The sequence below is a fragment of the Balearica regulorum genome, chromosome 34 (assembly GCF_011004875.1).
Source record: "Balearica regulorum gibbericeps isolate bBalReg1 chromosome 34, bBalReg1.pri, whole genome shotgun sequence".
Lineage (NCBI taxonomy): Eukaryota > Metazoa > Chordata > Aves > Gruiformes > Gruidae > Balearica > Balearica regulorum.
In genome coordinates this window covers 283,437-310,515 of record NC_046217.1, presented here as the reverse complement: position 1 = coordinate 310,515, position 27,079 = coordinate 283,437, and the positions used below count along the sequence as shown (strand labels likewise).

At 61.0% G+C, this 27,079-nt stretch overlaps 2 protein-coding genes across 9 annotated transcripts in view; one reads left to right on the top strand and one right to left on the bottom strand.

Moving 5' to 3' along the window:
* Positions 1-26,928, bottom strand: part of ECH1 (enoyl-CoA hydratase 1) — a 28,634-nt gene extending 1,706 nt beyond the window's left edge. The window contains exons 1-11 of one of the 3 annotated variants that reach the window (XM_075738649.1): positions 26,785-26,928; positions 24,890-25,052; positions 24,705-24,793; positions 24,496-24,620; positions 24,355-24,403; positions 24,198-24,262; positions 23,624-23,694; positions 23,434-23,505; positions 23,148-23,298; positions 22,191-22,320; positions 11,954-11,965 (exon numbers count right to left, since the gene is read on the bottom strand). In XM_075738649.1, coding sequence (XP_075594764.1) covers positions 22,216-22,320; positions 23,148-23,298; positions 23,434-23,505; positions 23,624-23,694; positions 24,198-24,262; positions 24,355-24,403; positions 24,496-24,620; positions 24,705-24,793; positions 24,890-25,052; positions 26,785-26,818 — 924 coding nt within the window. In that variant the 5' untranslated portion in view covers positions 26,819-26,928 and the 3' untranslated portion in view covers positions 11,954-11,965; positions 22,191-22,215. Of the gene's footprint in view, positions 1-11,953; positions 11,966-22,167; positions 22,321-23,147; positions 23,299-23,433; positions 23,506-23,623; positions 23,695-24,197; positions 24,263-24,354; positions 24,404-24,495; positions 24,621-24,704; positions 24,794-24,889; positions 25,053-26,784 lie in introns of those variants that run through there. The other 2 variants (XM_075738650.1, XM_075738648.1) reach the window with 2 other exon arrangements.
* ACTN4 (actinin alpha 4) lies at positions 5,622-16,697 on the top strand. Of its 6 annotated transcripts, none has more exons than XM_075738639.1 (20): positions 5,622-5,803; positions 6,073-6,192; positions 8,525-8,611; positions 8,697-8,784; positions 9,058-9,136; positions 9,276-9,357; positions 9,705-9,790; positions 11,458-11,550; positions 11,666-11,896; positions 12,165-12,312; positions 12,722-12,872; positions 13,598-13,706; positions 13,809-13,949; positions 14,165-14,347; positions 14,556-14,690; positions 14,876-15,055; positions 15,156-15,302; positions 15,393-15,473; positions 16,113-16,271; positions 16,395-16,697. In XM_075738639.1, the coding sequence occupies exons 1-20, from the start codon at positions 5,779-5,781 to the stop codon at positions 16,551-16,553; spliced, it is 2,484 nt and encodes an 827-aa protein (XP_075594754.1). In that variant the 5' UTR covers positions 5,622-5,778; the 3' UTR covers positions 16,554-16,697. The 6 variants fall into 6 exon arrangements, with proteins under 6 accessions (XP_075594754.1, XP_075594753.1, XP_075594755.1 ...); XM_075738643.1 differs by lacking the exon at positions 9,705-9,790 and adding an exon at positions 10,258-10,343 and having other exon boundaries at positions 5,660-5,803; XM_075738638.1 differs by having other exon boundaries at positions 16,113-16,697.
* Positions 26,929-27,079: the final 151 nt, after the last annotated feature.

Here is a 27,079-nt window from a genome sequence, read left to right as displayed (position 1 = left end):
CGTCCCGTCCCTCGCTGCGGGGAAAGGCAGCCGGGATGGAGGGACGGGGATGCTCGGAGCGTGCCGGTACGGAGCCGTCCCAACGGCTGCGGTTTTTCTTGCTGGTATGTGTCCAGTCCCCGGGGTTTCTCCTCTGGAATCTCAGCTATGTGGCTGAAACAGCGGGGCACGATCCGACGGCCTCCATCCTTCCTGGCATCAGCAAACACACTGGGGTAAAAAAAAAAAGAAAAAAAAAAAAAAGGAAATCTGCCCACTTCCGACACTGGTGGTACTGGAAAAATAACTCGGCGAAAATAGAAAATACAGTGTCCTTGAGAGCGATAACGAGCCCGCGGAGCGGTAACGAGGGCGGTTCGGGAGATGCTGGTCCCGCTTCTCGCAACACGGTCTGGTGCGTCGGAGTTATTAATTGTACCCGCCGCTGGCTCGTCGGATTCGGACTGCCCTGTGCTGCTTAACGACCTCGGCGTGTTAACGAGGCCGGGTTCACGGCCGGGGGTTGATGTCTTGCCCACGGCGAGGACGGGCAAAAGAATCGCTTGTGGCTTCGCCTCGGCTCCCCCGAGATCACGGACGTGATGGAGGAACGGCTGCTTCTCCGCTGCCCGGCTGGATTCTTGGTTTCTCTCCAAAGACAAAACATCCGGCCCCGGGAGCCCTCCGCCTAATCGGAAAACATCGCCGGCATCCTCGGCCCCCTCCGCCTCGTGCGCGGCGGCTTTCGGGCTCGTGCCCGCAGCGGGATTCACCTTTAAACCCAAAAATGATTCCCGGTGCGATGGTAGAAAGATGCTCGTCCCGATGGCTGGGGCCAGGTGTGGTGTTTTTATTTTTATTTTTTCTCTGATCTTTAAGCCCCTTTTGGGCTTCCTGGCTCTTTTTTTTTTTTTTTTTTTTTTTTTTCCTCCAAAATAATCCACCTGCTTAATCCCGCTGAGGCAACTTTTCAATCCCAGGTTGGATCCTTGATGGCAGATTACTTACCTGGTCGTCGCAGTGGCGGCACGTTAATGCCTGTTTAATGACGCAGACCTGCCGGGCAGGAGCCCCGGTTACGCAAAGAGCTGGGGAAACGCTCTGGCAGGGCTTTCCAAACACCACGGCTTTTCCTAACGAGGGACGACTGATGACCTGGGATCGGGGAAAATGAGGATTTTTGGACCTTGGGCTCCTCCTCGGAGCCGGTGCCAGGACGAGGGGTGCCGGTCGGCGGTATAAATGAGCCTTAATTCCTCCATCTGGCCATTTGGCTTGCTAATATCTCCCTGGTTTTCCCTTTTTGGGTTTTTTTTTTTTTTTTGGGCACATTTGCAGCCCGTATCTGAACCTCTCCTCCCACCTCAGGCAGGGTAACGGCAGCGCCTGATTTTAGGGGGGGGGGGGGGGGGGAACAGGAAAAAAAAAACCCCACGTATAGCAAAGCCGGACCCGGCTGAGGACCGAGAGGTGTGCCGGCTCTCGGCGCGGAGCTTCTCATCCTCGCAGGAATGCGGGTACGCCCGCCTGCCTCGCCTGCGCCCTTATCTTCCCTAAAAACAGAGGCACCGGAGCCGACGGCATCGCCCTGGCTTGGACCCAGCTTCGGAACAAGAAGAATTTTGCCTCTTTACCCATCCCAAAACTCTCAAAATCGGGGCAGACTCAAGCTGCGGCGTGCCGGACCCCGGCGAGGGTTTGCCGTGGGGGGCCGTGCCTCCCCCCCCCGGCTGCTTCCTGCCACCGTCCTCTTCTGAATTAGCCGCTTTCTCCCCAAACAGTTGAGCCCAGAGCCTAATAAGGGAAAAGAATGAGGAGAATCTCCGTGATCCGGCCTCCCCCGGCCCCTCCGGTAGCAGCAAATCAGAAAAAAAACAAACAACAACAACACAAAAAAAAAAAAAACCCAAACCCACCCCACGACGAAGGAAACGATGAACGATTGGAAACGTCCGGCAAGTCGGGAGCAAAACCGGGCTGTGCCGAGCCGGTGGCTGCCCGCCCCTCCCGGCGTTTCGGGATGCTACGGTCGGCGCCTCGAAAGGCAAAAGCCCGTTAACGACGCCCTCCTAACGAAGGCAGGACCGAGGACGGGAGACACTGCTCCTCGGCGTCCCTTTTCTCCCAATCCAGAGAGAAAAATCCTCATTTCTCTTGAGTTTTGTCATATTTTTTTTTTTTACCCCCTTTGCTCGAGCTCCTCAAAGGAAAAGTGGCCGCAGCGTCGAGCTGAGCCGCTAGCGACCGTAATTAGCGATCCCGCTAATTGCTGGGCTAATACAGACGGGTCCGAACGCTTTGGGAAATGCCTGTTTCTTCTCCAGAGCTTTTGTTTAGTCTCCGCGACATCTTAAGAGCAGGCCGATAACTCGGAGCGCAGGAACGATTTCCTGCCCTAACGAGCTTCCCGTTGGCGGCCCTAACGAAGGGAAGGCGGCCCGGCCCGAACGGGGCCCTCGTTACCCACCCGAAACCCTCCGTGGGCTCCTCCGTCCCTTTCCACGCGCGTGGTTGTGGTCAGGCTGGTGCTGCGTACTCCCAGGCCGGATGTTTTTTGGTTTGTTTTGTTTTTTTTTTGCTTAAAACCCTGAAAATGAGACCAAAACCCGCTCTGGAGGAACCGGCGGTGCTATCGGGCCGCAGTCGCCTCAATCCAGGTCCCTCTCACCGGGGACAAATGCTCACAGGCTAGAGAAGATTATTTTAAAATTAAAAAAAAAAAAAAAAAAAAGAAAAAAAAAGTGCTATTCCAGTAGATTTCTAAAAAAAGCTGGTTTGTTGTTTTTGGGTTTGTTTTTTTTTTTTTTTTTTTTAAGGACAAATTATTGTCGGCGGTGACTTAATGGAAAAATACCGATAGAGTTCTGCCCGTAAATCTCCCCAAGTAAACAAAACTCTCGGGCTGTGCCGTGGCCTCCGAGGACGACGAAGAGGATTTCGGTCAGGTTTTTTTGAGTCGGTCTAAAGTCCGGGTAGATGTTTGCCTTAAAAGGAAGGAAGGTTGCAAAAATAACACCGGGATCGTTCCCGTCGGAGCTGGGCAGAGCCGATGCCGCCCGGTGAGCTCGCGGGGTCAAAAAATAAACACCCCCACACCCCCCACACCCCCTTTCCCTTCCCTGGCAAACAAACTCCTCTCGGCATCCCCGGGACCGGCGTCCGGGGAAGGTGCGGGGCCACCTTATTCCTCCCCGACAAAGGCGGCTTTGATACAATGCCTGGAAAGCGTTTCTCCAGCGCCTCCGTGGGAAGGAAATTCCAGAAACATGTGTGGAATCTCCTTTTTTAGTAACTTTTATTCGTAACACATTGCTGTGTGTAGGGGGGGGGGGGAAAACTGCTCTTTGCCCGCCGACCGGTCCTTAAGCCCCGGCTTCGTTAGGTTTGGCTCATCTCGTCCGGTTAGGCTCAGCTCCATGCTGAGAGCGAGACGCCCTTACCCGAATTGCTTTTTTGGGGTGAATTTGATGGGTTTTAGCTACTGGGCTCTGAGCATCTCGGCACCGTCCTGCTTCGGAGTGGGGCGGGGTTTAAGCTTCGGGCCCCCCGGGGTTGCAGGTAGCCCCGGTTGGGCGAGAGGGGTCCCCAGGGGGCGAGGGGGGAGAGCGATGGCTCGGTGCCGCGGCTGCCCGGTAGCCGTAGGAAAAGAAATTGGTGGGGACTTGGAAGAGATCCGTCATCCTCTGAGGAAACGAGCTTCTGGGGAGAGCTCGGAGGCTTTTTATTGCTTTCTGCGACTATTTTTAACTCCTCGACCGTTTCCATAGCGTTTTGGAAACAAGCGCGGGCTCTCGGCGCCGGTGGGGGGGGGGACGACCTCGGCCGGGGGGGGGGGTTTTGTCGCACGGGGGTGTGATTCAGCTCTTGACTCGCCTTTTCCACGTGCCGGGGCTCGCTTCGCAGCTGCTCTCGCCGTCGAATCTTTTTTTTCCCCCCCCTCCCCTCCCTTCCCCTCCCCGGCTCGCATCGCGGCGAGCTCTCGGCCGGCTCGCCTTGTTCGGTGGCAACACCCCGACACGCCTGGCGGAGGCATGCGGAGGGGTATGACGGCTGTCGTTGCCGAACCGTCGTTCAGGGACGCTCGATAAGCAACGCGGGAACACCCTCGCCGGGCTCCGGATTTACCTCTCTCCTGCCCTTATACGGTCATCTCCGCTCTCCTTGCCATCGGGATGCCGGGCTAGCCACGCCGTCGGCCCCGGGGCAAGTCACGGAGGTGACCTAGCAGGCATGAAATGGGGAGGAAAGGTGATTTTTGGTTGGGTTTTTTTTTTTTTTTTTGCCAAGCCTGGCACGTTCTCGGTGCCGTGGGACCGTCGCTCCTCTGCCGTGCCCGTGGGCTCGTCCAGGCTGTCCCGGTCTCTTCGCCGGGACGTGGGCTGCAAAAATGGCTTTAACAAAGAGAACCGCTGCGTTTTCCCCGCGAAGGTGACCCCGCTTTCCTGTTTAAGGTCCATCCTGGCGTATTTGTATTTCTGACGCCGAGGAGCCAGCGTCCAGCTTCGTGAGAAGCGGGCGCAGATCCCATGGCGTTCAGCCGGGTGGAAACGGCACCGTGGCGGCCGGAGGGTGTTTCTTCTCCTAAAATCCTGCCCTAAAACGCTTTCCCCTCATCCTGGTGGGATGAATGCCTCGTTAAAATCTGTCGCTGCAGCATTCCCCGGCCGTGAGCTCACCGCAGCCCACGAGCCCGCCTGGAACAATGCTCCCCGTTCAGCTGCCCCCCCTCCCCAGGCCGTGCCGTAGTGGCAAGGAGAGCGGGAGGGATCCGAGTCACCCGAGCCGGTAACGGCACCATCCGAAACCAAACCGTGGCCGGCAGGTTCGCGACGATCTTGGATTGCGGACGGAGGGAGCGGGAAGGATCGCAATTTCACGGCGTAAACTTTGCCGCCTGGTTAACGGTGGTTTATTTCCCCACTCCGAGCCGAGGTGCCGGCAGCTACCAGCGCAAATCCGGAGCCTGAGCCTCCGGCTCTTTTTTTTGTAATAAAAGCTGCGAGTTCAGGCCGTAATTCGGCCTCCGGGGAATAACACCCTGCTCCCGGGAGAGACCGAGACGCGTCCCAAACCCTCGGCGCAGGAATCTGCTCTGTTTGCAGTTCGGCGTCTTGACCTTCGCCAGCCGCTGCTGGCAAATATTTGCTTCCGAGCATCCGAGGCGAGGGAGGGGGGGAACGGAACGGAAAAACCTCTCCCCTCCCTGGCAAAGGCGTTACTGCAAACCCCCCCCCCCCCGCCCTGCCCCGGGGTGCGTGGGGTGTGGGCAGGCAGGGCTGGCTGCCTGTTTTGCAGGCAGCTGCCAGCTGGGACATCCTTCCTCCTCCTCGCTTGGCAAATTCCGGCGGGACGAATTCCACCCCCCCCGTGGGTCTCCAGCGTCCCGGAAAGAAAGCGGAGCCGGGGATCCGCCGGTGCCGCGGGGTGGCTTTTGTTGCCAGCAGATGTCACGGCGTGCCGGCGGGGTCCCCGTTTCCCTGTTTATTCTGCAAAATAACCCCCCCTAAACCTTCAGTCCTGGGGTTTGACGACAGCGCGGGGCGAGAGCTCGGAGATGGGGACGAGTAACGCCGGCCTGGGGGGGACGCGGTGAGCGCAGCCCCCCGAAAATGGGGAGTCCGGTGCATTGTTTCCCAGCGAGGGGTGATTTCTCCGGAGCTTGGGGGGTCCCCGATCTGACCGTCCTCCCTCCCTGCCTCGTCCTCGCAGACGTTCACGGCTTGGTGCAACTCCCACCTGCGGAAGGCCGGCACGCAGATAGAGAACATCGACGAGGATTTCCGCGACGGCCTCAAGCTCATGCTGCTTCTGGAGGTGATTTCAGGTCAGTCCCGCTCCGTGCCTTTGCCGGACAGGACGTGTTGGTGCCACCTTCTGTCCCTCCCACCTGTCAACATCCCTGCGAGGTTTCTAAAGCGGCTTTTGGGGACGGCTGTGGGGTTTTTATTATTTATTTGTGCAGGAAGACCTCAAAGGCAGTCTTTTGTCCCTTGGGCTCGCCTCTAAACGCTCATCCTCCTCGCTGTTTTGTTTTGGATTTTTTTTTTTTTGCTGGTAACCTTACTTTAATCCCCGCTGGCTTCTCCTTTCCAGGGGAACGATTGCCAAAGCCGGAGCGGGGTAAAATGAGAGTCCATAAAATCAACAACGTGAACAAAGCCCTCGATTTCATCGCCAGCAAAGGCGTCAAACTGGTCTCTATCGGAGCTGAAGGTGAGTCTGGATCTCCGGCGCGTCTACGGTGACGCGATCCGGCCCGCGCCGGGTAGCGGGAAGTCTCGCCGACCGGCGCCGGCTCCTCCGTGTCGCCCGTGACCCGCGGTCCGTGCCCGCTGCCCCGCAGCGTGACACCGCGAGCCGACGCGGGGACCCGGCACCCAACCGACGTGCCGACAACGCCCTGTCTACGATTTGCCTGGCTTATGGCAGCCTGGCACGGCAGAGCTGGTATTTTGAAGGCGGTATTACAACGCCCTGGGTGAGTCACGGCGCTGGGCGGCGTACCCGCATCGCCGGGGAGGTGGCGGCGTGGGTTTATCGGCTGCGCCCGCCGACCGCTCTGCGGTTGAGTCAGCTTGGGAGGCGCCGCCGGTCTCGTCGCCGCGGGGCAGCCGGTGCACGTGGTCCGGGCGAGCTCAGAGGTTAAAGGCGGCGCGGGCTCCCGCTCCAAGGTCACTGCTATTTTGGGGAAGCCCTTGCACAACACCTTTTTTGCTGGACTCATCAGGAAAACGTGGCTCCTTCCTGCTCGCGGCCGAGGCGGGTTTGGTAGGCTAGGGGTCGATCCCCCTCTCCTGCGGCGAGCTCCGGACAGGCTGCCGCGGCCGTCCCAAGGTGTTTCGGTTGGTTTTTCTGCCTGCGGACAAGGAGGTTCGGTGATCGGTTGAAGGCTCGGCTTTCTCCAGGGCTCGTTGCTGCCTTGTCTAATTCCCACCGGTTCAAAAAAACCACCCAAAAACCTTCCTCTAGAAAAGCCAAATCTTTGCACCCGCGTCGTTCCGAGTCACCATGCCCGCTGTTCATGCTGGCAGGAAGAACTTTATGATTTAAAAAACAAAATTCCTCCCATTAGATGTGGATCTCTGATTTTCCTCAGCCGGCTCTGCCCCAGCTGGATCCATTTGGTCCGTCCCCACGAAAAACAACCCGGGCAAACGGAGCAGCAAAAAAAAAAAAGCCTCCCCCTTTTGCTTCGTTTTTTTTTTTTTTTTTTTTTTTTTAATTCTCCGGTTGCAAACGAAGCGGAGTGTGTCCTTTGCCTCGGGGAACGGGCTCGGCGTCGCCTTTGCACGGAGCACGTGGACTTCGAAGGGTTCGCCTTGCAAACGCCGGCTTGACGTGGGAGAGGACGCGGCGCCGACGCGGTCCTGCGAGCCGGGAGCTTGCCAGCTACAGAGAAGCGGCTTAAACGCTGGATTTAATTCCCCCTCCGCCTCGCTTGGAGGTCTCCGTGCTCCTCCCCGGGGCCTGGGGAGAGGATTTCCCGGTCCGCGCAGCAGCTGGGACCGTTCGCCTTCGGATTTACTCGTCGCTGAGGAAGCCCGAGGGCTGCCCCGGAGCTTTGGGGTGGTTTTTGCAGGGGACGGGGCCCCGTTTGGCAGCGGCTCACCTTGCAGAGCCAGTTTTTTTTTTATTTTGAAGAGGCCGGGAGACCACGGCTCGCTCCGAGGTTACATCTTTGAAGTCTTGTCGGCCGGCGTTGCTTGCCCGCTGGGGAAGACTGCCTGTTCCCGAAACCGGTGCATGTTCTAACTGGTGCCGCATTAAAATACGAGCTGCGAGGGCGCGGTGGCGGTTACAACAGCCGTTTATCCACCAAATTCTCCCACATGTCAGCTTGAACGGTCACTGCAAGCAACTCTTGGAGTTATCTTGACTTAATCCCTCAACCTTCCACCCAAAACAAGCGCTTGGGTTGCTCAAGAGCTGAGAAATGTTATGTGTCCTTCATCGAGGAGGGACCTTTCAGCCTCCCCGGCCAGGGTGGGAGCCCGAGCTCCTCGGGAACCCGTGTTTCGGCTCTCCTCGGTGGTTGAACGAGCCGTGCCGTCGGCTTGGGACGCGGTGGGAACGCGGCAAGTCACCGTCCGGATGCGCCGAAGATGTGACGGCGTGCCCGGAGCTGGGCGTTAACACCACCGTGGTGAAACTGGGTTAGGAAACGTTAATTTTGGAGGACGTTTGCTCCGGTTCTGGACTTATTTTGTCATGAAAGACGCAGGCCGAGGAGCCGACGTGTCCCAGGCGAAGAACAAGTCGCGCGTCACGTCGTCGTCTCGTAACTTCCGACGTACCGGGCGAACGCACGCGGCGAAATCCAAGCGTGGGGTGGGTTGGGTGGTGAGCCCAAATCTGGGCTCCGGGGCGCTGATCCGGCAGCTCCTGCCTGTTCCTCCGCAGCCGAAGGCGAAGCGGGGCCCGCGTCTCTTGGGATGACTCTGTAGATGGGAAGGGACATTCGGCTGCCTCTGGCTGCAGGGAGCTGAATATCTGTGTTTTGTTGTGTTTTTTGTTTTTTTTTTCCCCCCCCCCTTTCGGCTTTCAGAGATCGTCGACGGCAACGCGAAGATGACGCTGGGCATGATCTGGACCATTATCCTCAGATTCGCCATTCAGGACATCTCGGTGGAAGGTAAGGGGAAAGGGACACGCGCGCCGGCGTCGCGTGCCGCGTCCTCTCTCCGGTCGTTCCGTGAGCCGCCGTTGTCCCTTTGCAGAGACCTCGGCGAAGGAGGGCTTGCTGCTGTGGTGCCAGAGGAAGACTGCTCCCTACAAGAACGTCAACGTGCAGAACTTCCACATCAGGTAACCTTCCTCGGCTCCGAGCTCCGCTCCTTCGCGCTCCGCTCCCCCAAAGTACTCACCGGCGAAGCTTTCAGCGCGGCTGGGGAGGGTAAAAGGCACCTCGTGCCTTGCTGCGGTTACACCTTGAAATATCCGCCCCTTCTCCGGGACGCGTTTCCGGGAGAGGTTTTCCAGGAAATTAGCAAGTCGGGGAGGGCTTCGGGGACCCTCCTCCGCCCGGCGCTCTGCAGCGGTTTGTGAATTTAAGCCCCACTCTCCCCTTTTCTCTTGCAGCTGGAAAGACGGTCTTGCTTTCAACGCCTTGATCCACAGACACAGACCGGAGCTCATCGAATACGACAAACTCCGAAAGGTAAAACTCGACGGTAGCGCAGTCTCTTCCCCAAAAAGCGAGCTCTGAGTCGGCAGAGAAGCACGGCTGTCCGTCCGTCCGTCGGCTTAACCGCCTCAGCGAGGCGTCCGCCCTCCTCTCAGCCATCTCCTCTCCCTAGGACGACCCCGTGACGAATCTGAACAACGCCTTCGAAGTGGCGGAGAAGTACCTGGACATCCCCAAGATGCTGGACGCAGAGGGTAAGCTCTCCTAACGCGCCGCCGAAGGGCGACGACGTCGTCCGCGTGCCGCGAACGGTCCTGGTCCTTGATGGTAGATCTGCTCTTCCGGGCGCCGAGGAAGCGTGCTGGCGAGTCCGCCCTCGCTCAGAGCTGGGGAAAGGGGGCGGTTTAATGTCAGGGAACCGTCTTTAACGTGCTCTTCTGCCCGTACAGGTGTATTTACCTGACTTTGAAGAGCTCCTTGTTGGTGGGATTCCAGCCTAAAGAGGAGCTGGCTCCTCGGCGCAGCGTGGAGAGCGAGCCCGGCTCGTGCCGGAGGCGGCAGACCTTCCCCTCTCAGTCTAACCCTTGTTGTTCGCTTGCAGACATTGTCAACACAGCTCGCCCTGACGAGAAAGCCATCATGACCTATGTGTCGAGCTTCTACCATGCCTTTTCTGGGGCTCAGAAGGTACCGGAGGCGGCTGCGTCCATCTTGCTGTAACATTTCCAACTGCAGCATCCTACACTCACGCGACTTCTCTTTCAGATGGCCGTTGTTGTCTCTCGTTGACTCGGGGAACCAAACCTCGGCTCGTTGACCTGGGTTTAAAAAGCCGCTCGGTTTCCCCAAATCTGTCTGTAACTCCGTGCCGGCACGGCTGGCAGAGCGCCGGCGCGGCACTAACCCGGGGCAGAAAGGAGCTGCCCGGCGAGGCCTGGGAGCTCAGCTCTAGCTCAAAACGAAGCCTCGGCACCTTGCGAGAGGCCGAGTTATTAAGCAGGGGAAGCGAAGCGGCAAAAATAACCCCGTCAGCCGGCTCTGGTTTGGATCGCAGCCCCCAGCAAGCGCTTGTTCCCCTCCGCTGCATGCCCGAGGGGGGCCGAGGATTGCCACGCCGCTTCTTCACCCTCTCTCCTCCCTTTCTCTCTGCGCAGATATTGTAGGCACTCTCAGGCCCGATGAGAAGGCCATCATGACATACGTTTCCTGCTTCTACCACGCTTTCTCGGGTGCTCAGAAGGTGAGCTTTGCCGGCTGGAGCTGCACGCTTGGGTCGAACCGCTACTAACATCCGACCTTCGGGCTTCCGAGGGTCGTTGCGCTGCTGCACGGCTTCTGGAAACGTTAAAAAAAAAAAAAACCCAAACCAAAAACCAAAAAAACGGGGCCAGCTTTAGCTCCGCTTCGCTCGGGAGAAGGGCAAAACGTAAACTCCCTGTCCAGGAGGAGAGCCGGGCTGGCTCCTGCGCCAGAGAAATCTTTCCGGGCGTAGCGTAGCTGGGCTCTTGTCGCCGTACGGGGCAGGAGGGAAACCGAGAAGAGCCCAAGCGCCTGTTTGCACCGCGACCCCGGGGTTTCTGATTCCGGGCGGATCAGCAATTAGCGTTTTGTGCTAATCGGAGGGATTCGGGAAACGAATGAGCCTCTCGGACAGGTTTCAGACCTCTGATGCCTAGGGGTTTTTTTTTTGTTTGGTTTGTTTTGTTTGTTTTATTGATTTATTTTACTTTTCCCCTGTGGCAACTCGTTTTTCCTCTTCCCCATCCTTCTATAGACCCTCTCCACTATTTCTGTTGATGTCTGGCTTTCAGCTCCTCTTCTTGGACTCTTTTTTCTGTGCTGCCTACCAAGGTACTCGATCTCCCCCAGGCTTATCTTTTCCGCCTCCTCCTCACCCTCCCACCAGAAGACCGAAGCACGGTGCTTAGAGATGGGTTAAAAAAAAGAAGGAAAAAAAAAAAAGAGGAGCAGCCTGGATGCGATGGGCTTTCTCTGTGCAAATCGGCACCAGGGCCCAGCAGGGCAGCGTGTCTCGCTCGTGACGGCGGCACGCTCGGCGTGGCCGCGTGTTTCGGGGCTCCGGCGCTCGAAAGCCGAGTTTTCCGTGAAGCCCTTGGTAAAGGTTTGATGCCGCGATGCCTGGAGCTGGAAATCGCCCCGATGGTCTCGGGCTTTCCGCAGCCTCGGGGAGCTGCGGCTCCCAAATTCCCCCAGGATGGTCGGAGCGCTGCTCCGGCAGAACCCTGGGGCGGGGGGGGGGGCGGGAATCCGGTTGGGATGGGGGCACCGCAGCCTTCCGTGGCTCTGAATCCCACCCCACCCCTCCTAATCTTGTGCTGCTCTTTCCCCTCCAGGCTGAAACCGCGGCCAACCGCATCTGCAAAGTGCTGGCCGTCAACCAGGAGAACGAGCACCTGATGGAAGACTACGAGAAGCTCGCTTCCGACGTAAGCCACCCGGCCGCCCTAGCCTTGGTGGGGGGGGGGAACCCTGTTCCCCCTAAAATCGGCATCTCTCTGCCGTTTCCCACCTCCCACCCACCAAATCCCGTCTTCCCCGTAGCTTTTGGAGTGGATCAAGCGCACCATCCCTTGGCTGGAAGACCGCAGCCCGCAGAAGACCATCCAGGAGATGCAGCAGAAACTGGAAGACTTCCGCGACTACCGGCGCGTCCACAAACCCCCCAAAGTGCAGGAGAAATGTCAGCTGGAGATTAACTTCAACACCCTGCAGACGAAGCTCCGGCTGAGCAACAGACCCGCTTTCATGCCCTCCGAGGGGAAGATGGTCTCGGTGAGCTTCCCGTGCCGGCGGAGAGTGGAGCTGGGAGATCTTGGGGCAGGGTGGGAAGGGGTGTGTGTGTCCCCCCCTGTTTTAAGGCTGCGGTTGAGAGCGTGGAAGGTGGAGCTGCTTCTCCCAGAGGGGTTTTGGGGGTGGATTCCTCTTCGGTTTCTCCCAAAACCTGTGCTGATGGAAGACAGGGCTCCCAAAATGGGTGGAAAAGCTTCTGAGGGGCACGTGGCTGTCCCCTGAGCCCGAGCCCCTCTGCCCTCGTCCCCAGGACATCAATAATGGCTGGCAGCACTTGGAGCAAGCTGAGAAGGGCTACGAGGAATGGCTGCTGAACGAGATCAGGCGGCTGGAGCGGCTCGACCACCTGGCCGAGAAGTTCAGGCAGAAGGCGTCCATCCACGAGGCCTGGACCGAAGGTTGCGGATTTCGGGGACGCGGGGGGACGGGGAGGTTTCATGTCCGTGGCAGGCGAGTCGCCTCGACAACGATGAAGCCCTCGGAAAGCAGCTCGACCCTTTTAAAATCCGCAAGCTGCCCCGCTGGCGCGAGCGACCGGGCTCCCTGAGCCGACGCTGGTTTTGGGAGGGGTGACAAACCCCTGGCAGCACATCTCGGAGACGCTGTCTGGTATTTCGAGGTTTCTGGGGGCTTATAAGCTTGGGGTGTGGGTGTGGGGGGGAAAGCTGTTTTTGTTTGGGTCCGTCTGCTGAGGAGATGCCGCCCGCGGGGTCTCCTGCCGCCGAGGATTCTCCTCGGTGCGTACGGAGGGGGAACAAAGTGCCAGCCCCGACGGGGAGGTGACGGCCCTCGCTCCTCTCTTCCTAGGCAAGGAAGCCATGCTGAAACAGAAGGACTACGAAACCGCCACGCTCTCGGACATCAAAGCCCTCATCAGGAAGCACGAAGCCTTTGAGAGCGACCTGGCGGCGCACCAGGACCGCGTGGAGCAGATCGCGGCTATCGCGCAGGAGCTCAAGTACGCCTCGGGGACCCCCGAACGCCTCGGGGACCCCCGAAACGCCCCGAGGTTCCCTGAACGCCCTGGGGATCGGGCTCTTCCTCCCCTGCTTTCCTCAAAACCCTTCGTTTCTGGGGTCTCGCGGCAAAACCTGGGCCACGGCTCACCTCTGAGCGCCGCGCCGGCGGCCGCCGCCTGCACACAGTGCCCCTATTGTTCTGCCCGTCCCTTCCCCCTCCTGTTTTCTCCGCTGCTAGAATACGGTTATTGTAAGGCAGCCCAGGCAGCCTGGCTCTTTTTTTTTTTTAATTTTATTCCTTTCCCCCCCCCCACCCCGCCCCAGTCAGATAAACTTGCACACAATTAGTACACTGAAAGCCAAAGGCAGGGCGAAGCCATGAAAGGAGCCCTTATTCCGACGACTCGAGTCACCGATAACCGGGAAACCGGGACAGGCGGCTTGGGAGCGTGGAAAACGCTGAGGGTGCGGAGCCGGGCAGAGGCCGAGGAGCCGCGGTGGCTCAGGTCTCGTGCGCGACGGGCTTTTAACGAGCCCCGGCAGAGCTCGTAGCCGAGAGCATCCCTGCCTCGGGATGGAGCGATGGAGGGGGGGGCTTATCCCATCCCAAAGTGGCTCTCGGGGTCCCTCCCAGCCCCAACCTCTGTGCCCCCACCCCGTGTCCTCACCCCGCTGTGGTTTTTTTTTTTTTCCCCCCCCCCCCCCCCCCCCTTCCCTGCTAAAGCGAGCTGGATTACTACGACTCGCCCAGCGTGAACGCTCGGTGCCAGAAGATCTGCGACCAGTGGGATGTCCTGGGCTCCTTGACCCACAGTCGGAGAGAAGCTCTCGAGGTAAGAACAACCCGTCGCGGATGGGGACAGAGGGGACGGGGCCACCACTGGAGGGGGATTCCCTCCCTCCCTCCTTCCTAAACCACTCCCGACCACGTGCAGAAAACGGAGAAGCAGCTGGAAACGATCGACGAGCTGCACCTAGAGTACGCGAAGAGGGCGGCCCCCTTCAACAACTGGATGGAGAGCGCCATGGAGGACCTTCAGGACATGTTCATCGTCCACACCATCGAGGAGATCGAGGTAGGGAGCTGCAGGAGCGGCGCGAAGGTTTTGCAGCCTTCGGTTTTCTGCAGAGACGCCTTTCCCTCGGCTTCTCGGCCGTTGTTTGTGCCGGCTCTGGGGCCTGGGAGATCCGGGGAGCTTCTCCTGAGGGAGGAGAAAGATGAGCTGGTGTAAAATCGCTCCTGGAGCAGCTCCCCAGAGCCTGGCTCTAACCAGGGTCCCGTCTCCTGCAGGGGCTCATCGCCGCTCACGACCAGTTCAAGTCCACCCTGCCCGATGCCGACAAGGAACGTGAGGCCATCCTGGGCATCCAGAGGGAAGCGCAGCGGATCGCGGACCTCAACAGCATCAAGCTCTCTGGGAACAACCCCTACACCTCTGTCACCCCGCAGATCATCAACTCCAAGTGGGAACGGGTAAGCGCCTCCTCCGGCGTCAGCCGAAGCGCCCGCGAGGCCGCCCGCTTGCCTGCCGGCAAATAATAACGAAGGGATCGTCCGTGGAGCGCTAGCTCCCGCTCCCTCTGCTGCCGGATCCTCCGCAAGCTCCTTCCTTGTCGTGCCCGGAGCACCGGTGGTTTCGCCGTCGTGCCGCTCTTCCAGCGCCGTCGCTTTGTCCCGGCAGGTCCAGCAGCTGGTGCCGAAGAGGGACCATGCCTTGTTGGATGAGCAGAGCAAGCAGCAATCCAACGAGCACTTACGGCGGCAGTTCGCCAGCCAGGCCAACATCGTGGGGCCCTGGATCCAGACCAAGATGGAGGTGAGGGCGATCCCGGCCCCCTCCGTGGGCTCCGCCGGAGTGCCAGGGAAGGCAGAGACCTCCGAAAAGGAGCGTCGGTGCCTCGCGTTAGCTACGGGTGGTTCGTTTGGGGCTGGTGGCGTCGCTCCGACCCTGACCCGGCCCCGCTGGGCTCGTTTCGTTCTTCCTCCCCCTTCCCTTTCCAGGAGATCGGTCGCATCTCCATCGAGATGAACGGCACGCTGGAGGATCAGCTCAACCACCTCAAGCAATACGAGCAGAGCATCGTTGACTACAAACCCAACATCGACGTGCTGGAACAGCAGCACCAGCTCATTCAGGAGGCGTTGATCTTCGACAACAAGCACACCAACTACACCATGGAGGTGGGTGCCCTGACACCCAAAGCTGCCCCGAACCTGGCCCAGCCTGGGCTCCGGAGACCCTCACCGTGCGTCTCTCTCTCTCCCCGCCCCGTTCCTCCAGCACATCCGCGTGGGCTGGGAGCAGCTCCTCACCACCATCGCCCGCACCATCAACGAGGTGGAGAACCAAATCCTCACCCGCGACGCCAAGGGCATCAGCCAGGAGCAGATGCAGGAATTCAGGGCGTCCTTCAACCACTTCGACAAGGTACCAGGGGACCCCGAGCGCGGCGGGGTGCTGGTTTGTGCCGCCAACGCCGCGCTCAGGACCGACGGCGCCTCTCTTCCCATGCCGCAGGACCACGGCGGCGCCCTGGGACCGGAGGAGTTCAAAGCTTGCCTCATCAGCTTGGGATACGACGTGGAGAATGACCGACAGGTACCCGCCTCGCCGCCGGAGCCGCGATTAACCTCTCTCCTTTCTCTCTTCCTCCCCGTCCCGTGGTCTTCCTCCCCTTCCTTGCACACTCCTCCTCCCCGTCGGCTGCCGAAACGCCTCCTTTAACGGACTCTGCCTCTCTCCTCCCTGCCCTCCTGGCTCTTCCTTCCTCTTCCTCTCCGTCTCTGCACGCGCTCTCCGTCTCTGCCCTCTGCGGCCGGCTCTCTCTCCTCTTCCTCCTCTTCACCCTCTCGGAGTAGAAGCGCACGGGAAGCATGGACACCGATGACTTCCGAGCTCTCCTTATCTCCACGGGATACAGCCTGGTACGCTATCTGCTATTTCTCCTTTGGGTTTTTGGGGGGGTTTTCTCCCCCCACACACACACCTTTTTTTTCCCTTTCTGACCTTTTCGTCGCCGCGAACCTCCGGGGCTGGTGGGAAGAGGGCTGGAGGGGCCGAGGCCGAAGGCCGGGCGCCGCTTTTGTGCCACGGCGCTCCCCGAGGACACGCGGGAGGTTTCCCTCCCGTCACAGGGCTCCGACGGTGGGTGAACGTCGAGGGGCCCGGCAAAGATCCCTCGCGCTTTCCTCTCACCGCGCCCCCCCCCCCCCCGCTCCCTTTTTTTTCCCCCTCCAGGGCGACGCCGAATTTAACCGGATCATGAGCGTCGTGGATCCCAACAACAGCGGCATCGTCACCTTCCAAGCCTTCATCGACTTCATGTCGCGAGAGACCACCGACACCGACACGGCTGACCAAGTCATCGCCTCCTTCAAAGTCCTGGCCGGGGACAAGGTGAGGCGCCCGCCGGGGTCAGTTTTGGGGAGGGGGATGTGGTTCCGCCTGGGTCCTCACCCCCTTTTTTCCCCACACACACACACACACCCCCCACCCTCCCTGCTTTTCCCTGCACCCCAGAACTACATCACGGCCGAGGAGCTGCGCCGGGAGCTGCCCCCCGACCAGGCCGAGTACTGCATCGCCCGCATGGCTCCCTACCAGGGCCCCGACGCCGTCCCCGGCGCCCTGGACTACAAATCCTTCTCCACCGCGCTCTACGGCGAGAGCGACCTCTGAGCCCGTCGCGGCACCGGCACCACCGAGCGCTGGCGCTTCCCGGCAGGAGCCAAACCCCCGGTTTTGGGTTATTTTTCCTCGCCCCACCCACCCTCCCCGTGCTCTGCACCCACACTCACACACTCTCTCCTCCCCGGGGGGGAGCTGAGGCGGGACGGGGTGGGGGGGAGTCACACCAAAACCCCCCCCCACACACCCACCCACCGTCGCCGCCCGGTTACTGCGCGTTATCCCCACCACGTACCTATGCAATGATTTATTTTGGGGCGGTTTGGGGTTTTTTTTGTGGTTTTTTCCCCCCCCCCCCCCACTTTGCGGGGAGGGGGCGTCTCACCTTTTAGTCAGGTTTTTCGGCAGGGGAGCGGCGACGCGCCCGGCGGCTCTGGCTCAGATTATTTTTTTTAATATAAAACCCCTTCTATTTTTTCAACTGACGAAGAGGAGCCCCTTCCTCCCGCCCTGCCTTTCTTCCCCCCCCACCCCCCTCCTTTAATTTATGCCTCTCCGTAGCAGAAAAAAATCCCACCGGGGTCTTTGCCCCAGCTCGGGGAGGAAATTGGGGAGGGGAGGGGGGTGTCTCGCCCCAGCGCAGCCCCTTCCCTCCACCCTTGGAGCAGGTTTTTCTGAGGACCAAAAATAAAAAAAAAAAAAAAAAAAAGAAAAAAAAAAAAAAAAAAAAAAAAAAGCAAAGCAAAGCCTGATATTTTAAAATTTAAATGAAAACCAGAAGGTTCCTATTTACTTTATTAACTTACGGATTTATTATATAAATATATATTCACCTAGCAGCATCTATTACCGGTTTTCTTTGTCATGTAATTAAAATATTGCTGAGAACTGTTAACGACGGAGATTCTACCCTTCCTCACCGCTGTCCTCCCTCCTCTCCTGCCTGGGGGAGCATCGGGACCCCCCTTCCATGGCCCGGGCCCCCCCTTCCATGGCCCGGGCCCCCCCCTTCCATGGCCCGGGCCCCCCCCTTCCATGGCCCGAGACCCCCCCTCCATGGCCCGAGACCCCCCCTCCATGGCCCGGGACCCCCCTTCCATGGCTCGGGCCCCCCCTTCCATGGCTCGGGACCCCCTTCCATGGCCCGAGACCCCCCCCTCCATGGCCCGGGACCCCCCTCCATGGCTCGGGACCCCCCCTCCATGGCCCGGGACCCCCCCTCCATGGCCCGGGCCCCCCCTTCCATGGCTCGGGCCCCCCCCTTCCATGGCTCGGGACCCCCTTCCATGGCCCGAGACCCCCCCCTCCATGGCCTGAGACCCCCCCTCCATGGCCCGGGACCCCCCCTCCATGGCCCGGGACCCCCCTCCATGGCTCGGGATCCCCCCTTCCATGGCCTGGGACCCCCCCCTCCATGGCCTGAGACCCCCCTCCCATGGCCTGGGCCCCCCCCTCCATGGCCCGAGACCCCCCCTCCATGGCCCGGGACCCCCCTCCATGGCCTGGGACCCCCCCTCCATGGCCTGAGACCCCCCTCCCATGGCCTGGGCCCCCCCTTCCATGGCCTGAGACCCCCCCTCCATGGCCTGGGACCCCCCTCCATGGCCTGGGACCCCCCCAGGACAATAAACGGTGTCAGATTTTTAAGGGCGATCAGCTGCATCTTTCTCCGCTGGGGCGGGGGGGGGGCAGGAACTCCAGTGCTCCCTGTACCCCCAAATATCCCCCTGTGTGCCCCACAGAGCTGTATAGAGCCCCCCGGTACCCCGTATAGCCCCCCCCGTACACGTATGTCCCCTCTGAAGCGCCATACAGCCCCTGTCCCTCTGTTGGACCACCCGTGCCCCCCCCGTACCCATCCGTTCCTCTTTGGGATGCCATATACCCCCCCAGGTCCCTATATCCCCTTTTAAGACCCCCCCATACCATATTTGGGGCTGTATATACTGCCTGTGTGGCCATATGTCCCCCTTTAGTGCCCCATATGCCCCATGGGGGACACTCTCTACCCTATGTGGCCATATATCCCCCCGGAGACCCCCCCATAGCCCTTTTTTTGGATTCCCCCCCCCTTTAGGACCCCGTATACCCACTTTGTGCATATAGCTCCCATAGGGAACCCCATATAGCCCGCTTTTGGCCCCTGCAGCCCCCTTCTGTGCCCTTATAGCGTTCTTTCGGCTCACATATAGCCCATTTGAGACCTATACGTCTGTGTTTGGGACCCCCATATACCCCCTTCTGGAACCCCATACAGCCCCCTTTAGGGCCCCGTATACCCCCTGTGTGCACATATAGCTCCTTTGGAGCCCCATATAACCCCGCTCCGGGACTATATATATATATATATAGTCCCTGTGTGACTGTATGTACTCTCTGAGACCCCATATATATCTATATATCTGTATCTCCACAGACATATATATATATGGCCCTCTTTAAGACCCTGTATAACCCATTTGCCCTTACATGCCCCTTTGGGACCACATACACCCCCTGCCCCACTGTACATATATATATCTATAGAGCTAGCGCTATATATATCTATCTCCGCCTCTGAGCCCATATGTCCCTCTTCAGGAAACAAATATTATAAACCCCCCCCGCCCATATACCCCTTTTGGTCTCTCTATACATGACCCCCCCCCCATATAAACCCCCCTTTAGGGCTCTATACATCCCTGTGCCCATATACCCCCCCTTTAGGGCTCTATACATCCCTGTGCCCATATAACCCCCCTTTAGGGCTCTATACATCCCCGTGCCCATATACCCCCCCCCTTCAGGGCTCTCTATACATCCCTGTGCCCATATACCCCCCCCCTTCAGGGCTCTCTATACATCCCTGTGCCCATATACCCCCCCCCTTCAGGGCTCTCTATACATCCCTGTGCCCATATACCCCCCCCCTTTCAGGGCTCTATACATCCCCGTGCCCATATACCCCCCCCCTTCAGGGCTCTCTATACATCCCTGTGCCCATATACCCCCCCCCTTCAGGGCTCTATACATCCCCGTGCCCATATACCCCCCCTTCAGGGCTCTATACATCCCCGTGCCCATATACCCCCCCTTTAGGGCTCTATACATCCCTGTGCCCATATACCCCCCCTTTAGGGCTCTATACATCCCCGTGCCCATATACCCCCCCTTCAGGGCTCTATACATCCCTGTGCCCATATACCCCCCCTTTAGGGCTCTATACATCCCCGTGCCCATATACCCCCCCCTTCAGGGCTCTATACATCCCTGTACCCATATACCCCCCCTTTAGGGCTCTATACATCCCCGTGCCCATATACCCCCCCCCCTTTAGGGCTCTATACATCCCTGTGCCCATATACCCCCCCTTTAGGGCTCTATACATCCCCGTGCCCATATACCCCCCCCCCTTTAGGGCTCTATACATCCCTGTGTCCATATTACCCCCCCCCTTTAGGGCTCTATACATCCCCGTGCCAATATACCCCCCCTTTAGGGCTCTATACATCCCTGTGCCCATATACCCCCCCCCTTTCAGGGCTCTATACATCCCCGTGCCCATATACCCCCCCCTTCAGGGCTCTCTATACATCCCTGTGCCCATATACCCCCCCCTTCAGGGCTCTATACAGCCCCGTGCCCATATACCCCCCCTTCAGGGCTCTATACATCCCTGTGCCCATATACCCCCCCTTTAGGGCTCTATACATCCCCGTGCCCATATACCCCCCCCTTCAGGGCTCTATACATCCCTGTGCCCATATACCCCCCCTTTAGGGCTCTATACATCCCCGTGCCCATATACCCCCCCCCCCCCCTTTAGGGCTCTATACATCCCTGTGCCCATATACCCCCCCCTTTAGGGCTCTATACATCCCCATGCCCATATACCCCCCCCCCCCTTTAGGGCTCTATACATCCCTGTGCCCATATACCCCCCCTTCAGGGCTCTATACATCCCCGTGCCCATATACCCCCCCCCCTTTAGGGCTCTATACATCCCTGTGCCCATATACCCCCCCTTAGGGCTCTATACATCCCTGTGCCCATATACCCCCCCCTTCAGGGCTCTATACATCCCTGTGCCCATATACCCCCCCCCCTTTAGGGCTCTCTATACATCCCCGTGCCCATATACCCCCCCCCTTCAGGGCTCTATACATCCCTGTGCCCATATAAACCCCCTTCAGGGCTCTATACATCCCCGTGCCCATATACCCCCCCTTAGGGCTCTATACATCCCTGTGCCTATATACCCCCCCTTTAGGGCTCTATACATCCCTGTGCCCATATACCCCCCCCCCCCTTTAGGGCTCTATACATCCCTGTGCCCATATACCCCCCCCCCCTTTAGGGCTCTATACATCCCTGTGCGCATATACCCCCCCCTTTAGGGCTCTCTATACATCCCTGTGCCCATATACCCCCCCCTTCAGGGCTCTATACATCCCTGTGCCCATATACCCCCCCTTCAGGGCTCTATACATCCCCGTGCCCATATACCCCCCCCTTCAGGGCTCTATACATCCCTGTGCCCATATACCCCCCCTTTAGGGCTCTATACATCCCCGTGCCCATATACCCCCCCCTTCAGGGCTCTATACATCCCCGTGCCCATATACCCCCCCTTTAGGGCTCTATACATCCCTGTGCCCATATACCCCCCCTTCAGGGCTCTATACATCCCTGTGCCCATATACCCCCCCTTTAGGGCTCTATACATCCCCGTGCCCATATACCCCCCCTTTAGGGCTCTATACATCCCTGTGCCCATATACCCCCCCTTAGGGCTCTATACATCCCTGTGCCCATATACCCCCCCCCCCTTCAGGGCTCTATACATCCCCGTGCCCATATAACCCCCCTTAGGGCTCTGTACATCCCCGTGCCCATATATCCCCCCCCTTCAGGGCTCTATACATCCCCGTGCCCATATACCCCCCCCCTTCAGGGCTCTATACATCCCCGTGCCCATATACCCCCCCTTCAGGGCTCTATACATCCCCGTGCCCATATACCCCCCCCTTCAGGGCTCTATACATCCCCGTGCCCATATATCCCCCCCCTTCAGGGCTCTATACATCCCTGTGCCCATATACCCCCCCCTTCAGGGCTCTATACATCCCTGTGCCCATATACCCCCCCTTTAGGGCTCTATACATCCCTGTGCCCATATACCCCCCCCCCTTTAGGGCTCTATACATCCCCGTGCCCATATACCCCCCCCCCTTTAGGGCTCTATACATCCCCGTGCCCATATACCCCCCCCTCTTCAGGGCTCTATACATCCCCGTGCCCATATACCCCCCCCTTAGGGCTCTATACATCCCCGTGCCCATATACCCCCCCCTCTTCAGGGCTCTATACATCCCCGTGCCCATATACCCCCCCCTCTTCAGGGCTCTATACATCCCCGTGCCCATATACCCCCCCCTCTTCAGGGCTCTATACATCCCCGTGCCCATATACCCCCCCCTTAGGGCTCTATACATCCCCGTGCCCATATACCCCCCCTTCAGGGCTCTATACATCCCTGTGCCCATATACCCCCCCCTTTAGGTGTCCCTATAACCTCCCCTGTGCCCATATGTCCCCCCCGCCCCCCTTTAGGTCTCTCTCTACGCCCCCTCCGTACCCACGTACCCCCCCCAGCCGCAGTGGGGACGAGGCAGGACGGGGACACGGGGACAGCGGGTGTATTGGGGGGGGGGTGACACCGGGCGCGGGGTCCCTACAGCTTGGAAAAGGGGACGTCCTCGGGGCCCCTCTTCTCCATCGCCGCCTGCACCGACTTGAGGATGTCCTCGGTCTGCAGCATGCTCATGTTCCAGGTGGCCTGGGGACGGGGGGGGACACTGTCAGGGGACACCCCTGGGGATGGGGACAGGGGGGGCACACAGTCAGGGGACACCCCTGGGGAGGGGGGGGACACCCCTGGGGACAGGGAGGGGGGGACACAGTCAGGGGACACCCCTGGGGAGGGGGGGGACACCCCTGGGGACGGGGGGGGGGGGGACCCAGTCAGGGGACACCCCTGGGGATGGGGGGGACACCCCTGGGGATGGGGGGACACCCCTGGGGACGGGGGGACGCAGTCAGGGGACACCCCTGGGGACAGGGGGGACGACACACGCAGTCAGGGGACACCCCTGGGGATGGGGGGACACCCCTGGGGATGGGGGGACACAGTCAGGGGACACCCCTGGGGACGGGGGGACACCCCTGGGGATGGGGGGACACAGTCAGGAGACACCCCTGGGGACGGGGGGACACCCCTGGGGACGGGGAGGGGGGGACACAGTCAGGGGACACCCCTGGGGATGGGGACAGGGGGGACACACAGTCAGGGGACACCCCTGGAGATGGGGGGGACACAGTCAGGGGACACCCCTGGGGATGGGGGGACACCCCTGGGGACGGGGGGACACCCCTGGGGACGGGGACGGGGGGGACACAGTCAGGGGACACCCCTGGGGAGGGGGGGGACACCCCTGGGGACGGGGACGGAGGGTGCGGGGACACCCTTGGGGATGGGGACAGGACACCATCAAGGAAAGGCGGGGGGGACAGGGACGACGCAGGAGGCGTCTCGGCCTTTCGGGGACCAAGGGTCCCGGTATTTTGGGGCCGAATGAGGGTGTTTTGGGGCCGGGCAGCGCTCACCACGTAGCGGAGGCTCTCGGGGACGGAGTGATCCCTGGAATAGACCAGGTTCACCTTGGTGCCCTGCACGGCCACGGGGCTACGGGCCGCCACGGCGCTGGCCACGTCCAGGGCTCCCCGCAGCAGCGTCGCCTTGTCGGGGAACACCCGGCTGCGGACGAGAGGGGCTGCCAGCGGGGACGGGCACCCCGAGGTGGCACATGTACCCCCCCCCTCCGCCACCGCCACCCCGTGACATCGGGGATTGTCCCCTCCTCAGGGCAAGGAGGGGGGGGGGCTGCGGTACCTGACCAAGCCGCAGCTCTGCGCCTCGGGGGCCATCATCTTGCGGGCGGTGAAGGCCAGTTCGTTGACGAGGCTGCGGGGGGACAATGACATGCACATGGGGACCCCCCCCCCCCTCGTGAGGTCCCCTCCCCGGCCAACCAGCCCCTCCACGGTGTCCCTGTTGTGTGTCATTGTCGTCCCCCCCCCACCTCTGGTTGCCCACGATCTTCGGGAGACGCTGGAGGGTGCCCACGTCGGCCGCCAGCCCAATGTCCACCTCCTGCGGGGATGGGGACACGTGAGGGGGCCGTGGGGGTGGCCCAGGGGGCTCCAGAGACATCTGAGGGGGTCTTGGGGACATCTGAGGGGCCTTGGGGACATTTCAGGGGGCTCAGGGACATCTGAGGGGTCCCAGGGACATCCAAGAAGCAACCAGGACGTCTGGGAGGTCTCAAGGACATCTGAGGGGTCTCAAGGACATCTGAGGGGTCTTGAGGACACCCCAAAGGGCACAGGGACGTCTGAGGAGCCATGGGGACATCTGAGGGGTCTCGGGGACATCTGAGGGGTCTCAGGGACACCCGAAAGGGCACAGGGACGTCTGAGGAGCCATGGGGACATCTGAGGGGTCTCGGGGACATCTGAGGGGTCTTGAGGACACCCGAAAGGGCACAGGGACGTCTGAGGAGCCATGGGGACATCTGAGGGGTCTCAGGGACATCCAAGGGGTCTCGGGGACATCTGAGGGACCTCGGGGCCACCCAAGGGTGCCCACCCACCTACCTTCACCTGGAACCAGGCGTCCTGGGCGCAGTAGCGGATGTCGCAGGCAGAGATGAGGTCGACGCCTGGCGGGAGAAGACCCTGACCTGGTGACGAGGGGGACACCCACCCCCCCGCCCCCCAGACACCGCCGTCCCCCCACCTCGCCCCAGCTCACCCGCGCCGATACAGGCGCCGTGCACCGCCGCGATCACCGGCTTCGGGCACTGCAGGGGACACGGGCGTCACGGGGTGGGCTGGGGGGGGTCAGGTCACCCCCCCTCCCCAATCTGCCCGTCCCTCTGTCCGTCCGTCCCACCTTCTCCAGCACCGAGAAGGTCTCCTGGTACTGGCGGATCTTCTGCCGCAGGTTCCAGGCCTTCCTGGCCACGTCCTCGCCCTCCACCGCCATGAACTCGCTGCCCATCTCCATCAGATCGATCCCTGCCCCGGGGTCGATGCCGTCAGCGGGTGGGGGAGAACAGGGGACCCCCCCCCCCAAATCCCCCGCCGCCGCCGCCGCCTCACCAGCCGTAAAGATCTTCCCGGCACCCGAAATGACGACGGCGCGGCAGGACGTGTCGCGGGCGACGTCCTGGAAACATTCCACCATCTCCCTGGGGGACAGCGGGGACGGTCGGGAGGGGTCCGGGGGTGCCAAACCGGGGTGGGGGGGTGGGGGGGTGTGGGGGTGCCCCCCCCCCCCCCGTTACCTCCAGAACGCGGAGTTCATGGCGTTCCTCTTCTCGGGGCGGTGGAGCTCCACGTGCAGGACGTGGTCCCGCTCCGGCGTCACCCGCAACGTCTCGAAGCCGCGAACGGGCGAGCGACGTTCCCCGGCTTCCGCCGACATCAGCCGGGCCGGCAACCGCAACGCTGGGGCAGCCGGCCCGTCACTGGGGTGGTGGGGACCCACCGGGGAGGGACTGGGACCCACTGGGACATACTGGGGAGGGGCTGGGACCCACTGGGACATACTGGGGAGGGGCTGGGAGTCCCTGGGACCCACTGGGGAGGGACTGGGGAGGGATTGGGATGCACTGGGACATACTGGGGAGGGACTGGGAGTCTCTGGAGAGGGACTGGGACCCACTGGGACATACTGGGGAGGGGCTGGGAGTCCCTGGGACCCACTGGGGAGGGACTGGGGAGGGATTGGGATGCACTGGGACATACTGGGGAGGGACTGGGAGTCTCTGGGGACATACTGGGGAGGGGCTGGGAGTCCCTGGGACCCACTGGGGAGGGACTGGGGAGGGATTGGGATGCACTGGGACATACTGGGGAGGGACGGGGAGTCTCTGGGGACATACTGGGGAGGGGCTGGGAGTCCCTGGGACCCACTGGGGAGGGACTGGGGAGGGATTGGGATGCACTGGGACATACTGGGGAGGGACTGGGAGTCTCTGGGGACATACTGGGGAGGGGCTGGGAGTCCCTGGGACCCACTGGGGAGGGACTGGGGAGGGATTGGGATGCACTGGGACATACTGGGGAGGGACTGGGAGTCTCTGGGGAGGGACTGGGACCCACTGGGACATACTGGGGAGGGACTGGGAGTCTCTGGGGAGGGACTGGGGGAACTGGGAAATACTAGGGAGGGGCTGGCGCCCATTGCAGAAGGACTGGAGACACTGGGAGATACTGGGGAGGGACTGGGACCCACTGGGACATACTGGGGAGGGGCTGAGAGTCCCTGGGGAGGGACTGGGACCCACTGGGACATACTGGGGAGGGACTGGGAGTCTCTGGGGAGGGACTGGGACCCACTGGGACATACTGGGGAGGGACTGGGACCCAGGGGCAACTGCTACAACACACTAGGAAAGGGTGTGGGGGGGTACTGGGACCCACTGGAGGCAGAAAGGAAGGGCTGGGAGGCACTGGGATGGGACTGGGACTCACTGGGATCCACTAAGGAAGGGCTGGGAGGCACTGGGGAGGGGCTGGGAAGGACTGGGACCCACTGGGACATACTGGGGAGGGGCTAAGAGGGACTGGGAAGGATTGGGAGTCCCTGGGGAGGGACTGGGACAACTGGGAAATACTGGGGTGGGGCTGGCACCCATTGCGGAAGGGCTGGAGACACTGGGACATACTGGGGAGGGGCTGGGAGTCCCTGGGACCCACTGGGACATACTGGGGAGGGACTGGGACCCACTGGAACATACTGGGGAGGGGCTGGGAGTCCCTGGGGAGGGACTGGGGGAACTGGGAAATACTAGGGAGGGGCTGGCGCCCATTGCAGAAGGGCTGGAGGCACTGGGACATACTGGGGAGGGACTGGGACCCACTGGGACATACTGGGGAGGGGCTGGGAGGGACTGGGACCCACTGGGACATACTGGGGAGGGGCTGGGAGGGACTGGGACCCACTGGGACATACTGGGGAGGGGCTGGGAGTCCCTGGGGAGGGACTGGGACCCACTGGGACATACTGGGGGGGCTCTGGGGACCCCGAGGATCAGGGCGGGCAGCGCAGAAAGGGGGGACACGGGGGCCGGGAGGTCAGCTGGGGGTCAAGGTTAGGCTGGGGGTCACGGGGGGGGTCAAGGTCAGGCCGGGGGGGGGTCCCCGTGTCGTGTGTCCCCCCCCCCCCCCCACTCACGTCTCCCCAGCAGCCCCCGCAGCCCCGCAGCCATCGGCTCCCGCACGGTCCTCCACGGGCCGGGGACAGCGAGGACGAAGGCTAGAGCGCCGCCTCTTCCCGCCACGTGACCCGCCCTCACGGAGGGGGCGGTAACTTCCGCTCCCCTACCGAGGCGGAAGCGCCCCTCACACCTCCCTACCGAGGCGGAAGTGCCCCCTAACACCTCCCTACCGAGGCGGAGGTACCCCTAACTCCTCCCTACCGTGGCGGAAGTGCCCCCTAACACCTCCCTACCGAGGCGGAAGTACCCCCT

Excerpts from the sequence above, each read along its gene's own strand:
- ACTN4 (XM_075738638.1), top strand. The coding sequence starts at position 5,779 with ATGCTGCTTCTGGAGGTGATTTCAG. Across the intron at positions 8,612-8,696 it reads TCAGGACATCTCGGTGGAAG|AGACCTCGGCGAAGGAGGGC; the intron begins GTAAGGGGAAAG and ends GTCCCTTTGCAG. Across the intron at positions 11,551-11,665 it reads ACGAGAAGCTCGCTTCCGAC|CTTTTGGAGTGGATCAAGCG; the intron begins GTAAGCCACCCG and ends TCTTCCCCGTAG.